The 13667-nt window shown below is 42.4% G+C and overlaps 1 protein-coding gene across 5 annotated transcripts in view; it reads right to left on the reverse strand.

Annotated features, from left to right (window-relative positions):
* Dnm3 (dynamin 3) overlaps nt 1–13667 on the reverse strand; it is a 471739-nt gene that overhangs the window by 289815 nt on the left and 168257 nt on the right. For all 5 annotated transcript variants that reach the window (XM_075988409.1, XM_075988405.1, XM_075988406.1 and 2 more), the window contains exon 10: nt 12781–12919. In XM_075988409.1, the coding sequence (XP_075844524.1) occupies nt 12781–12919 (139 nt within the window). The remainder of the gene's footprint in view (nt 1–12780; nt 12920–13667) is intronic.

The raw sequence follows: 13667 nt of genomic DNA on the forward strand, positions 1-13667 counted from the left end.
AAGTTGCTTTTGGCCATGGTGTTCTATCATTGCAATAGAAACCCTAACCAAGACACCACGTGAATGCATCAGAGCATCAAGCAGAGGCTTGGCAAGACTTTCTGACTTTTAAAAAAATCAGAGAGGAAATAATAGTAGCTTTGACAGAGATGGCAATAGTGGAAATAGAAAAGAACAGGCATGCCCATGGCTAATTCCAAGTAAATGACCAATTCCAATTATAAGAAACCATGTATACATTAATAATAACAAAATAGCATAATACAAACAGTAAAGGATGAGATTCAGTTAATAAACATGTAGTAGTCAATATGAAGAAGGCAAACATTAAACCGAATTAGCAATAATGCAGAGGAAAATAGTAAATGTTATGTTATCAGCTTGTTGCTATTATTTTTATAAGATAACAGGTGAACTTAGAGCCTAAGGCCAGCATGGGTTAGCTGAGAGGTTAGGTCAATGAAGGCAAATTTCCTGGAAAGAAATTTGGAAATATTTACCAAGAATCTCAAATACATACACAAACTCCCCTGATTCCCCCTTCATCCCTCCCCCCTTCTCTCTCTCTCACACATACGCTTTAACCTAACAACTTCCCAGGATTCTGAGGTAAAATCATAAAGACTTTTATTACGACATTAATTGGAATGGCAAAATGAGACAAACAGGAACTTAATACCTAAGTATTGATGATATTAAACAAATCAAAATAGATCCACTTATCAGTGGCCATTGCAAAATATGTTTTTAATTAATATATTTATTTACATTTATGTACATGTATATCTGAATGCCTATGTGACTGCATGTGCTTATGCATGGATGGGTATGTCATACCTGTACAGACTAGAAGAGAGTGTTGGTGTTTTTCTCCAACACTCTCCGTCTATTTCTCCAAAGCAGCTTCTCTCCCTGAAGCCAGGGTTTACTCTTAGCTAGACTGAAAGCCAGCAAACCTCAGCCATGCTCCTGCCTCTGCCCTCCTCAAAGCTGAGATGTCAAACATTTGAAGAAATACCCAGCTTGCTACCGAGGTAACAGGATCCAATGTGCAGTCCTCTTAATAGTATTGCAAACATTCTTAACTGCAGATCCATTGCCCCAGCCCCTCAAATCGCATCCTCATGCTGTCTAACGGCATGATGTTCACAACATGATATAAGGGAAGAAAACTGAGCAGCCAGATAGATAGTATGCTGAGGCCAAAACACTACCTTGAATCCTCAGATATACTAAGAACCTTCCAAACTTCAGCTTTTGAACAAAGTTTCCTCAAGCTTGGAAAAGGTTAGGAAAAGGCCTCCCTGAGAAACACTGCTTGAGGTCACCTGGGTCACTGTGCACACTGACAGTTTGCATCCTGCACATTTGTTTCCCAGCAGGATAAAAGCCCCGGCCCTTCATAGAGCAGAAGAACAAGGTCACCCTGTCTCTTAATGGTACAAGTCTGCTGCCTGTGAGCAGAGAACTGAACAAATATGATACAATATGAATAGTAGTAACTCATTCAACTCAGCACAAGTTCATCCTCTCAAGAGGTTTCTAGAGAAGAGTATTTTATACCACTATCAGAAAAATAGAGAAATCTAACTGCTTTTGTAACTCATAAGCACTTACTGTATATGCATAAAGACCCAAGTCGATCTTCCAGAACCATGTTTAAGAAAAGAAATCCAGGGATGGCAGCACGTGTCTGTGATCCCGTTCCTGGGAAGGCTGTGAATGGACGGTCCCTGAGGCTCACTGGCCAGCAAGCCCAGCCTGCATGACAAGTCCCAGGTCACTAAGAGAGTCTGTCTCCAAAAGTAAAGTGGGCAGTACCTGAGGTTGTCCTCTGACCTCTACACTCATGTATACCATGTTTGTGTGAATATATATATATGTATATGCATATACATATATATATATATACATACACATACAAACACACACACACACACACAATCTTTTTAAACTTGCTCTATCCACTGAGCTCAACTCAATCATGAAAGCAGTTTGTAGTTTTGTACCAATAACTGAAACAAAAGTAAACAGACTAAATTCTTAGGGAAACAAACAAAAAACAACAAAATCCTTGACCTCACATGTGTGTGTGGCAGGGAATGGAAGAGGGGGACAATTAGCGAGAACACCAGGCAGTGCGACCCATAACCATCACTGAAGGCATCAATGAAATGAATACATTTGCTCTGAGCCTGATCTACAAAGAATTCTGGGGGCACACAATTCAAAAATGTTGGTTTTCATTGAGAGTTTTGTGGTGCTCAATTCTTTTTTTTTCTTTATTTATTTATTAAAGATTTCTGCCTCCTCCCCGCCACCACCTCCCATTTCCCTCCCCCAATCAACTCCCCCTCCCTCATCAGCCCGAAGAGCAGTCAGGGTTCCCTGCCCTGTGGGAAGTCCAAGGACCTCCCACCTCCATCCAGGTCTAGTAAGGTGAGCATCCAAACAGCCTAGGCTCCTACAAAGCCAGTACGTGCAGTAGGATCAAAACCCAGTGCCATTGTTCTTGAGTTCTCAATAGTCCTCATTGTCCGCTATGTTCAGCGAGTCCGGTTTTATCCCATGCTTTTTCAGACCCAATCCAGCTGGCCTCGGTGAGTTCCCGATAGAACATCCCTATTGTCTCAGTGGTGCTCAATTCTTACGATGCACACAGAAAAGGGGACATCAAAGCCCTTCTGGCGTTCAAAATGAATTCTGATTAGGCTCTGTGGCCTCCCTCATCAGCTCATTTACCAGGAATGGCTGGTTGTTTATGCAGCTCTCCTTCCTGCGCGCAAACACACTCTGTCCTGATTGCCAGCTCCGTGTCCGCCTCACTTCCACACCTCTTCATGTGCAATTACAATTTCCATAATCATTGAAATCATTATAACTCTCAAGGTCTTCTGCTCTGGCGTTCAAATTCATTAGAAGTCTACATTGCGAAGATTCTAATCGTGCCTGCCTAAATAGTGTGGATGTAGAAAGCACCATATTTAGACCTTAATTCACCACTAATTACTTATATTCTGTCAATTATTCATGAGGCATCAGTGAAGGAAGGCTTTGCTACCAGCTACAGACATTTTCTATTCCTTGACTTCCATCACATCCCTCGCTAGGCAACCGCCGTCCACTGGCCCTGTACTCACCATGTCAGAGCACCTGATGGCAAATCTTACAGTGTGGACAGGGTGGTTAACTATGTAAATACGCATGGAGAAGCCTACCATAAGAATGCCTCTTGGGATTTAATGCCCTTGCATGAGACACAATCTGTCAGTCACACTGTATGTTGACTAAATGACAAATTACTTCCAAATACCTTTACTATTCTTAAATAATAAAGATTCAATGAAGAAATAATACAACTTTTTTTTTCAGAATCCAACCCTTGAACGTTTGATTCTGAGGAAATTTCAATGACACATGTCCTGAGAGAAAGTAGGGTAATAATAAAAAAATATATAAAACTTCATCTTAATTATGTTCAATATATTAAGTGTTATGTGGAGTTGTGTATAATTATTTTGGGAAACCTCGCTATAAAAATTTCAGTATGAACCACATTTTTCTCTGAGGGTAAAAGAAACACTTGAAAGGTATTTCCATCCAATAAAGCAAAAATTACAGACTTATAAAATTTACTAAGCATGAATTAATCAGATCATAAGAGCCAGGCAATTCAGTTTCTCCTGGGATAGGCATGAGCCAGCCAAGGCCTCAAAAGTAACTTGTCTGATGCCTCAAGCAAAAATACAGGTTGTTGGGAAATCATTGTTCATAGACCTGTAGCAGGGTTCCCAGAGAAAACAAACCTAAGCTAGAACAGTTTCCATCATCTATTAGACCAGACGTTGTGAGTCTCGCTGACATAGATATGAGCTCTTTTTTTTTTTTCATCTAAAAGCTGTAAACCTTCAGATGTTGGCCACTGGTTATGAACTAACCAGCAATTATGACTGCACTGCTCATGAAAACATTTCAAATTTATTTCATTTTCTGTGAATTAAGCACCCCACCCTCAAAAGTCCCTAGCCATCCTTTATGTGTGTTTGACATCTTGTTGGATTTATTCAGGAGCTGAGAAAAATGGTCGTCCCTGAAGAAAGTGCTATGAAGGTAGGGAACTATGTTCACCCACGCTCACCAAAGCCTGGAAATGAGGAGCGATTTTAGTGCAGAGCTGTCAGGAAACGGTGAGGTTCCTCCTCACAGCACAGAAGTAGCCTCTGTTTCCCAATGGCATTTGGGAAATCCACAAAGCTGGTGAGGGGAGGGGAAAGGAGCCAGCTCCTGGCGAGAGGGACTTGGGTAAAGTGAGTACAGAGCAAGAGATGTGTCAGTTGCCCTCCTCCGAGTGGGCAAATTCCAAATCTCTAAACCTCAAATACTTTCTGCAACTAGAGGGAGAAATGATGAGGTGTGTGACGGAAAAATCTTTAAACAGAAATAAAGAGAACTTTCGCGTTATTCAGCAAAGGCTAAGAAACTGAAATGTCCAAGTTCAACCTTGGATGGAAGAAAGTTGTGCTGTTTGTCAGTGAAGGCACGCTTGGTCTCTTGAGGAATGCAGAAGACATTTAAACAGGTCAGGGTGGGGATGGGAGTTGACACCGTCTCCAAACAGTACCTGAAGGTCTCAGGCAGGGTTTTGTCTTCCCTGACATCCGAGTTTATCTTTGGTAGACACATTAATGAGCAGTTAAGTTGGGAAAAGAAGAAAAACAGAAGGTAGGAGGGAAAGCTAAGCGTTGGACCTGAATTTCCTATAGCATCCAATAAAAACTTCAAAAAAAAAAAAAAACCAGTCTGATTTAGAGAAACTGAATCTTAATTCTCTTACACAGAGTGAGAGTCCATCAGCATGGCCCCACTGAACGTATCTGGAGCTTTGTGGCCATCCTTTTTACCCTACGTCAGTCATGCTACATCGAGAACACGTGGATTTCTTTATCCAGCCAATTGTACATCCAAAATTACTATTGGAAAAAGAAGGGTGATCTAGGGTTGCAAAAAAAATACTGGGCTCAATAAATCAAGACCCCACTGTGCGAGCTCATAGTCTCAGGGTCCCTTCATTGTATAACAATAAGAGTCTTGTGAAGTGTTATTCACACAGTCCCATGTGCTGAAAGGAAAAGGAGGGGGTAAGATGAAGACCAGGGGTCTTCTGAGTGTTTTGGAGATGGAAAGATTGTGAAACCATATCTAGAAAATTCAAGAAAGCCTCTGATAACATGGCCTTTGAATGCCTGAAGAAAGAAGCAAACGTTAAGATTTTTGCAGTTGCTTCGGTGTCCATAAAGGAATGCAAAGTCCCCACTGCCATGTCTCCTCAGGACACCAGTGCAGCTGGAATGGGGAAGACAGAAGAGTTTAGAGATGAAGGGGGCACGAACACATGGTCAGGACTTCAGATTCTCTTCTTTAGTTTATATGGACCCTGGACCATGCACATACTGACCCAACATGTGACAGAACTGGGCATTTCTTCAAACAGCACTTTTTAATGCAAAATTCTTTTTTGAGTTTCTTATGGCCAACTAAGGTTTTTTACTTGCAAAAAATTTTTTTTCTCTAAGCAGTGGGGAAAAGAATCAATTAATTGGTATCATAGTGATCCAAGAATGTGGTTTCCCAAAAGGCCAATAAATGACACAGTTGCTAAACTGTGGTCAAAAAACAAGTTGTTCCTCCCTGTGCTTCCTGCAAAGAACTTCAGGACCTTGAGACGATGTGCCAGAGAAGAGGAGGTAAAGGAAGGCAGATGAAAACTGATGCCCACCAGAAAAATTCCAAAGTTGAGATGTCCCTGGAGAGAAGCCAAATGGCTCATAAAGCCCTAATGTCCCTGCCTTGTTCCCCTGTGCTCCAGAGACAACAGTGAGAAAATATCAGAGAAGAAATGCATTCCCCCAGAGCTAAAAAAAAAAAAAAAAGCTTTGTGCTGTGCCGTTTGAGCATACATAAACCCCAGATGTTTTACACTAATGTATGTTTATATGGCATAAGGAAAAAATGTGAAAAGATTTAACACGTACAGCAATCAACATGAGGAGTTATAGATGAAAACAATGCTTTAAATATATATGTGGACAGGTATGTGAAACTATAATATAGCTAAAATAACTCTATGTTTTATATTGCCTGAGGCAGTCTTGTTTTACTCTCATAATTATGGTGAAAGTATTAATAGCACTCCCTTTAACTCTCGGGAATGTCCTGCACTGGACAATAAATTACATAGTCACTTTCTCAATGCCTCGTGTTCAAAGGGGTCAAATAATGAAGTGTTAGCATTAGCACATGTAACGTTAATTAGGATTCTTATCTGAAAAAAAAATTTAATTTTAATTATACTAGTTCCAAAATAATAGGCTAATGGCAGACGTAAGGCCAAAAACTTGAGCATCAAAATAAAACATAAAGAATGACAGATGTTTGGATGAAAACCTGTCCAGATGTCATCATTTTCAAAGAAATGACTAAAACACTCTTTTGAAACCAAGTACATATTTCTTTAGCATCAAGGGAACTTAAGAACATGTAAATTTTTAATAAGTATTTATACTGTGTCTCTCCCGGAGGGTTAGTCATTGCAAGTGGTTCTAGGGTCTGGAAGATAAAAGGCAAAGCTCTTTGTTATAAATACACTTCTAATCAGCAAGAAGAAGGACTCACATGAACAAATGAACGCATGCAAATTCCCACACCCTAGCTCAGGCATGATGAGAGAAACAGACATGGGTTAGCAACTGAAGCGTGGAGACAGGAGTAAGGAAAGGGGCCAGGAACGGACTCACAGAGGCCCTCCAGGAATGCGTTTAGGAGATGATGAAGAGCGTACTGGATCTCTGTAAAGGAGGAATGACAGAGGAAGACGGGAGAGGAAAAGAAGACATTCAAGACAAAGAGAATGACATGTACAAATGCCAAAGGCATTAAACTTCTTAGAGGCGGAGTGACCAGCCGTGACCGTAACAAGCAGTAGGACAACAAACATAGCTGATCGAGTACTTAGAAATTAGACAGTGATTTAAACTTTAAGGCTTGAATGGGTATTAATTTTAATAAAACAAACAAAATATAGGTCTGAATTTTAGAAAGGCTACTTTGACAGCATTGAGGAGAGTGAACTGGGGGTATTGAGGGAAGAGGTCAAAGGCTCAAGAGACCAACAGGACTCTTCAGAACCTAAGAAAGGACATAACAATGTAGCGGTAGTAGTTAGGGGACAGTGTATTGGTTTGAATCTGTAATGTCTCCATAGACTCTGTTTGGAAGAATCAGTCCTGAGTTTGTAGCACTACTGTGAAGGCTATGGGACTGACCAGAGGAATTGCATTGTGGGACATGGTCTCTCAAAGTTATATGTGCCATGGGGTCTGGTCACAGTCTCTGCTTCTTGGTTTATAAAATATGAACGGTTGCTTCATATATCCACCACCACACACCTTCTCAGCCAGAAAAAACTGGATTTTTCTCTAAAACCCTGAACTAAATGAAACCTTTCCTCACCAAGCTACTGATACAAAGCGTTTTGAAAGGCCTGGTCTGGATGTGTCAATGTGGGACTCATCGATATTTTCAGCTTTAAAGGGAAGTTGAACAGTGAATCATGATCTGCCAACTAAAACTACAGCAAGAAAAGATAGTGTCCATAACCAAGCTCGGTGGGATCCCAGGGTTTACAGGGAGGCAAGGGTAGACAGACATGAGAACAAGAGAGGGAACACACAGAGATGGAAGAGAGTGAGTGAGAGAGAGGCATGGCCACTTCAAAACAAGAGTGACATCAAGAGGAAGAAGAGTGCCCAGCCAGACCCCAGTTGACCTTGGCCATGAATGTGTCCAAAAAGTGGTGGAGCACAAGCCTGATGGAGGAGAGAAGGACAGTGGATAGTCTTGAGGTCGGGTTTTCTGAGCTATAGGTGTGTCTTGGCCTTCTTCACGTGACAGAGCATGTGATTGTACAAACAGCAGAAGACTCCTAGGAACCAGTTTCCTTAAGAAAACACACATGTAGCTTTGGCCAGGGTCCGTGTCTCATCAGAGACAAAGGTAAGGCAGGAGGCTGCTCTGAGTACAGGAAAGCCTGAGGGATTGGAAGAAAAGAAGGCAATCTCCTGGTTTATGGCCCCCATGAAATTATCATGTAAAGACAAAGAAGAGAGTATTCAATTTAACGTCCCTCTATGGAGAACATGAGAAGCCACTCATTAGAATCCACTGGCGTGTTGCTGAGTACCATTAAGATTGCACTAAGGTACAATCAATATGTTGTGGCACTCACCCAGAAAAGGGGCACATGGTTTCCAAGCTTCTCGGGAACTTGGGGATAAAGACAACTGGCCACTCTCATTATCCTTTGAGTTTCAACTTGTAGAAATGTTAAATCAGGCAGAAATTAAGTAACTAATCAGCAAATCAAAAGTGTCTCAGTCACCCAACTCTCTCTCAGTCACAGTGGGCTCTCTGATTTAAAGATTCTATTCTTTTGTTTTTGAACCTAGGTCTCAGAGACAAAGAGGGCAATAACTTTCAAATATCCTCTGAGCTCTTCCATTAATTTTTTAATTGTCTTTTTAAAATCTATGGAAAGTTAAAGGGGTGGCCTGGATCTTCTAAGACATCTGTCTATGATGCCAAGGACCACAGGAAGTCACGGAAACGTGATCCCAGCAGGGACTGAATGCGGAGTCTCAGGAGTCAAGAGCAGCAAAGAACAGCGGCTGTTGACTGTTAGACATGAGCTCTGCATGGACAAACACTAAAGGTGAACTAAGAATGAAGGAGAAAAACGTAAGCCACCTGCTGTGGAATACTTCTTCTGTACACTGTGTAAACAATTCTGTGATTGGTTTGATAAAGAAAACCAGGCTAAGGACACTGGGAAGAAGAAAGGCAGAGACAGGAGAGTCTCCAGGAGAAGCAGAGGGAGTAACACATGCTGGAGGACAGATAACGTCACGAGCCATGTGCCAGCACATGGATGGATAGAAATGGGTTAATTTAAGCTGTAAGAGCTGATTAGTAATAAGCCTAAGCTATCAACCAAGCATTTATAATCAATATTAAGTATCCATGTTGATTATCTGGGAACTTGTGTATAAATAAAGAAAAGTCCACCTACAGCCAGCTTCTAAAAATTCTGATGCACCAAGGGAGGAGATAGGGACTGGCTGTGAGACCACAAGGTGGAGGCATGTCCTGGTACCACTTGGGCCTTCAGGGAAGGCATTTACAGAACGATGGTTAAATTCTGTTTGGAACCCATGGCAGGAGAAGTAGGCAAATGCCATGCCTAATATCAGGCCATTCAATATTTTCTTAGGTTTGTACCAAAAATTTTCCATCCATGAAGAAATCTCTAGGGCAGATAACAACCTCGGGGAGAAATCTAGGCTTTCTTTTTCTTCACTTTATTGTATCTAAAGCAAAATATAGAATGTTCTGGGAAGACAGTAGAAAAAAATACACGGGAGATTGATGCAGAAGTTATGATGGAAAGGGAGGTTCAAAATGGGGAGAACAAGAATAGGAGCCAGAAACTGTTTGGGAACAAGCTGTCTCATCCAAGGCTTACTGTGGCTTTCCCAGTGAGTTGGATACAATGGGCAATGATAAAAAATAAATAATTAAAAATAAAAAGATTCATTTATACCATAAACACTTTATATAACTGAAAACATAAATGTATACACATGTGCCAGCCTTTTGATGTGAGGCCAGAGCCTGCTCTCTGCATATGCACCCACTGATTCGAGTTACGCCTCTTCTGTCTTACATAAACCACATCCTTCATCTACCGTCTCCAGTTCTGCTTTCTTTAAAGGGAGGGAGAATGTGAACACACTTGTTAAATAATCTGAATGCAGGAACTCCACATTTTTATAAGCACCCAGCCAACTGTACGCACTGTTTTACTAGTATCCTGTCCCTACCTCACCAGTAGCACGCCGTTCATAGCTAACAATTTAGCAAGCTTTGCAAAGCCCTCAGCTCAGTTTTCTGAGAAACCAGACAACTTTTTTTTTCACAGCACACCTAACAGAAGGCCTTTGCACAGACCACATCATTGTGCTGAAGCTGGCAATCTGGGTGGCTAGTATTGGGTGGTACTAGTTAATCCTAAGGTCAGTTAAGAAGCTAATCAAGAGTCCTTCAGATGCACAGGCAAAGACAGGGAGCCCAGAGTGTGGAGTAATAACTTATAGCACCATTAATAAAAACCCAGAGACAGAAATTGGGGTTCAACCTGAAGGTCAGAAAGGCAGAACAGCCAGCCACTGGCTCTTACCTCTATCTCAGTCTGAAATGGCCATCCTGCCTCTAAGAATCTCAGAATGAGACTGTGTGGGAGCTGTCTCCTCCCATCTTATATTCCTCTCTAGGGCTGGGATTAAAGGCGTGTACTACTACTGCCCAGTTTCTGTGGCAAATTAGTGTGACTATTGGGATTAAAGGTGTGGGTCACCACTGCCTGGTCTGTAAGGCTGACTAGTGTATTTAAATTGACTTTTGACTTAAGTCGAGCATGTACTCTGAACTTCAGGCAAACTTTGTTTATTAAAATACAAATGAAAAATCACCACAGTAACTGGCTTCCAACACATTGAATGCTGGTGTTCAAAAGATGGGTTTCTTCCCTGTGTGCTTCCTCTGCCCCCGCTATCTTTAGCACCTTAACCCTTGGGACTCTTGCCATTAGGGAGGAAAGAGAGACCTGGACAGCAAGGCTCACAGAGGAGCTGTAGGAATTCCACAGCTGGTGTCTCGGCTTCTAGTGACTCCTAGACACCATGCTCCTTCTTGTCTCTTCTCATTCAGAATTTATAGCTAGAACTCTCTCTCCCTTGCCGTGTTCACTCTGCACAGATCTTCGTCTGAGCTTCTCTTCCAGGAGCCTGGGACCAACACCCTTGCCTTTCCTACCATTTGCTGCCAGTAACCACACATAAAGCAAAAACAAAAACTTTCCAGAAATGCCCATGGCCCCTGAGTCACTGTCATAGGTTAGGCCTGCTTTCCCCTAAATACTACCACTAACTCTCTTTTCCAGTACAAAATATTTCTTTAAATTTTTTGTGGTGGGGCACACCTTTAATCTTAGTTCTCATGAGGCAAAGGTAGGCAGATCTCTGCAAGTTCAAGGCCAGCTTGGTCTACAAAATAAGTTCTAGGCTTGCCAGGTTTACACAGAGAGAAACTATCTCGAAATAGAATTAAAGATAAAATTAAAAAAGAAAAAAGAAGCAATATCAATATATGAATAAGTTTAAGCTTCTAAATTTATATATGTGTGTGCACAGACGTGCTTGCATACGGGTTTGTACAAAAGCCAGAAAACGGCTTCAGGTCACTGGAGCCAGAACTACAGGCAGTCATGAACTATCACATGTGGATACTAGGAACTGAACTCCAGTCCTCTGCAAGAGCAGTGAGTGCTCCTAACTGCTAAGCCATCTTCCCAGCTTTCCCCGAAAAGTATACTTTTAGTGGTCTTAGCAATTTAGCATGTCCTCTCCATATTCTTCAGTGAGATGCCTTCCAAATGGGCAGTCTCTCCCCAACAACTCTCCACTAGAGATTTAATATGTATTCAAAGCACAGATGATAGGGTGATGTAGAAATGACCACTTACAGATGAGCCACCATTTGCTGAGGGCTTACTGTGATCAGGCATTGTGTTCGGTGTCCATAGACTTGGCATCACTCTGTTCAGTCCTCACTGTGTGCTCTCAGGCACCATACTTACTCCTTCTGACTTATTAATTTATGTGTGACATGGGAAGGCAGCTATGCTCACCACTATACTACCAATGCGCTCTGATGTGTGCCATGGGCTCATTCCAACGGTGACACCATGACAGAGAGGACAAAACAGAATGATGCCTGAAGTCTCTGAATCCTACCACAAAGCTGCTGTAAATATGCAAAACAAGTACAAAGATGCAGACACGCAGAGGCATGGCGCACTTGAGACATCCCTGCACTTGGGTGGAAAGGTGCATACAGAGAGAAGCCAGATGTTTGGATCTGTGTCACCAGGCCTCAGAGGCCACTTAACCACGACATTAATTACATTGTTTTCAGAATGCCAGCCTAAAATGGAATTATTAATAAATTTCAAGGTTTTTTATTGATACACACAATGTCAATGATGCCCTTATCTAGCAATTATATTCAAACACAGACCATAGGAATTTGTTTATGGCGTTCATCTAATTGTCCCAAAGTGATGTTTATCTGTTTCAGACAGCAAGGAAAAGGATTCGATGGGTAAAACACACTGTTCCTGAGCTAAGCAAAGGTGTTGTGGGGCATGACGGGAGACTGTGCTCTGCTCACCGCAAACACACTCTTCCTGAGCTAAGCAAAGGTGTTGTGGGGCATGATGGGAGACTGTGCTCTGCTCACCGCAAACACACTCTTCCTGAGCTAAGCAAAGGTGTTGTGGGGCATGATGGGAGACTGTGCTCTGCTCACCGCAAACACACTCTTCCTGAGCTAAGCAAAGGTGTTGTGGGGCATGATGGAAGACTGTGCTCTGCTCACCGCAAACACACTCTTCCTGAGCTAAGCAAAGGTGTTGTGGGGCATGATGGGAGACTGTACTCTGCTCACTGCAAAAGCATCTTCCACTATAAACTGGCGGAGTCTTTTTCCTTGTGCAGACACAAGTGTCTTTCTTGAAGTGGAGTTAGGGAGACAGAGCCCTCTGAAGGCATAAGATAGGTGAACGAATCAACGAGACACTTGCTGGGAAGTTAAATAGTCCAAACTTACTTTCTTGGTACACTTCTTCACAGTGTTGATCAATTCCTGCATCACCAGATCCACACTCTTCAAGGACGGCCCTTTCAGCTTTACTATCTGCTTTTTGACTATGGCCTCGAAAGCCATGTCTGGAGTAAACAGCCCTGTCCTGAATGTGCGAAAGAGAGCAGCAAATTAGATTTCAGCAGCTGAGCTGTAGCCAGCATCCCAAAAAAACACATATAAATTGACATTCAGCTTAAATGAGGCATGGACTAGACCAAGTATAAAAGGTACGTAGCTAGCTGAGGCTACAGACCAGGCATTAAAGTGCTTGCCTTGAAGCATGAAGACCTGAGTTTGGTCCCCAGCACTCACACACAAGAAGACAGGACTGTGGTCCAAGCCTGTGACCCCAGAAGAGGGAAGACAAATACAGAAGGACCTCTGGGTCACTGTTCAGCCTTGGAAAGGTGAAGGCTGAGAAGAGATCCTGTTTCAAACACGAGGTGGATGGTTCCTGGAGAATGACAGTTGAAGCTGACCTTTGCTCTTCATGTGCAGGTGCACACACTTACATGTGCACCTGTACAAAGCTGACCTTTGCTCTTCATGTGCAGGTGCACACACTTACATGTGCACCTGTACAAAGCTGACCTTCGCTCTTCATGTGCAGGTGCACACGCTTACATGTGCACCTGTACAAAGCTGACCTTTGCTCTTCGTGTGCAGGTGCACACGCTTACATGTGCACCTGTACAAAGCTGACCTTTGCTCTTCGTGTGCAGGTGCACACGCTTACATGTGCACCTGTACAAAGCTGACCTTTGCTCTTCGTGTGCAAGTGCACACACTTACATGTTCACCTGTACAAAGCTGACCTTTGCTCTTCATGTGCAGGTGCACACACTTACATG

The sequence above is a fragment of the Microtus pennsylvanicus genome, chromosome 10 (genome assembly GCF_037038515.1).
Source record: "Microtus pennsylvanicus isolate mMicPen1 chromosome 10, mMicPen1.hap1, whole genome shotgun sequence".
Lineage (NCBI taxonomy): Eukaryota > Metazoa > Chordata > Mammalia > Rodentia > Cricetidae > Microtus > Microtus pennsylvanicus.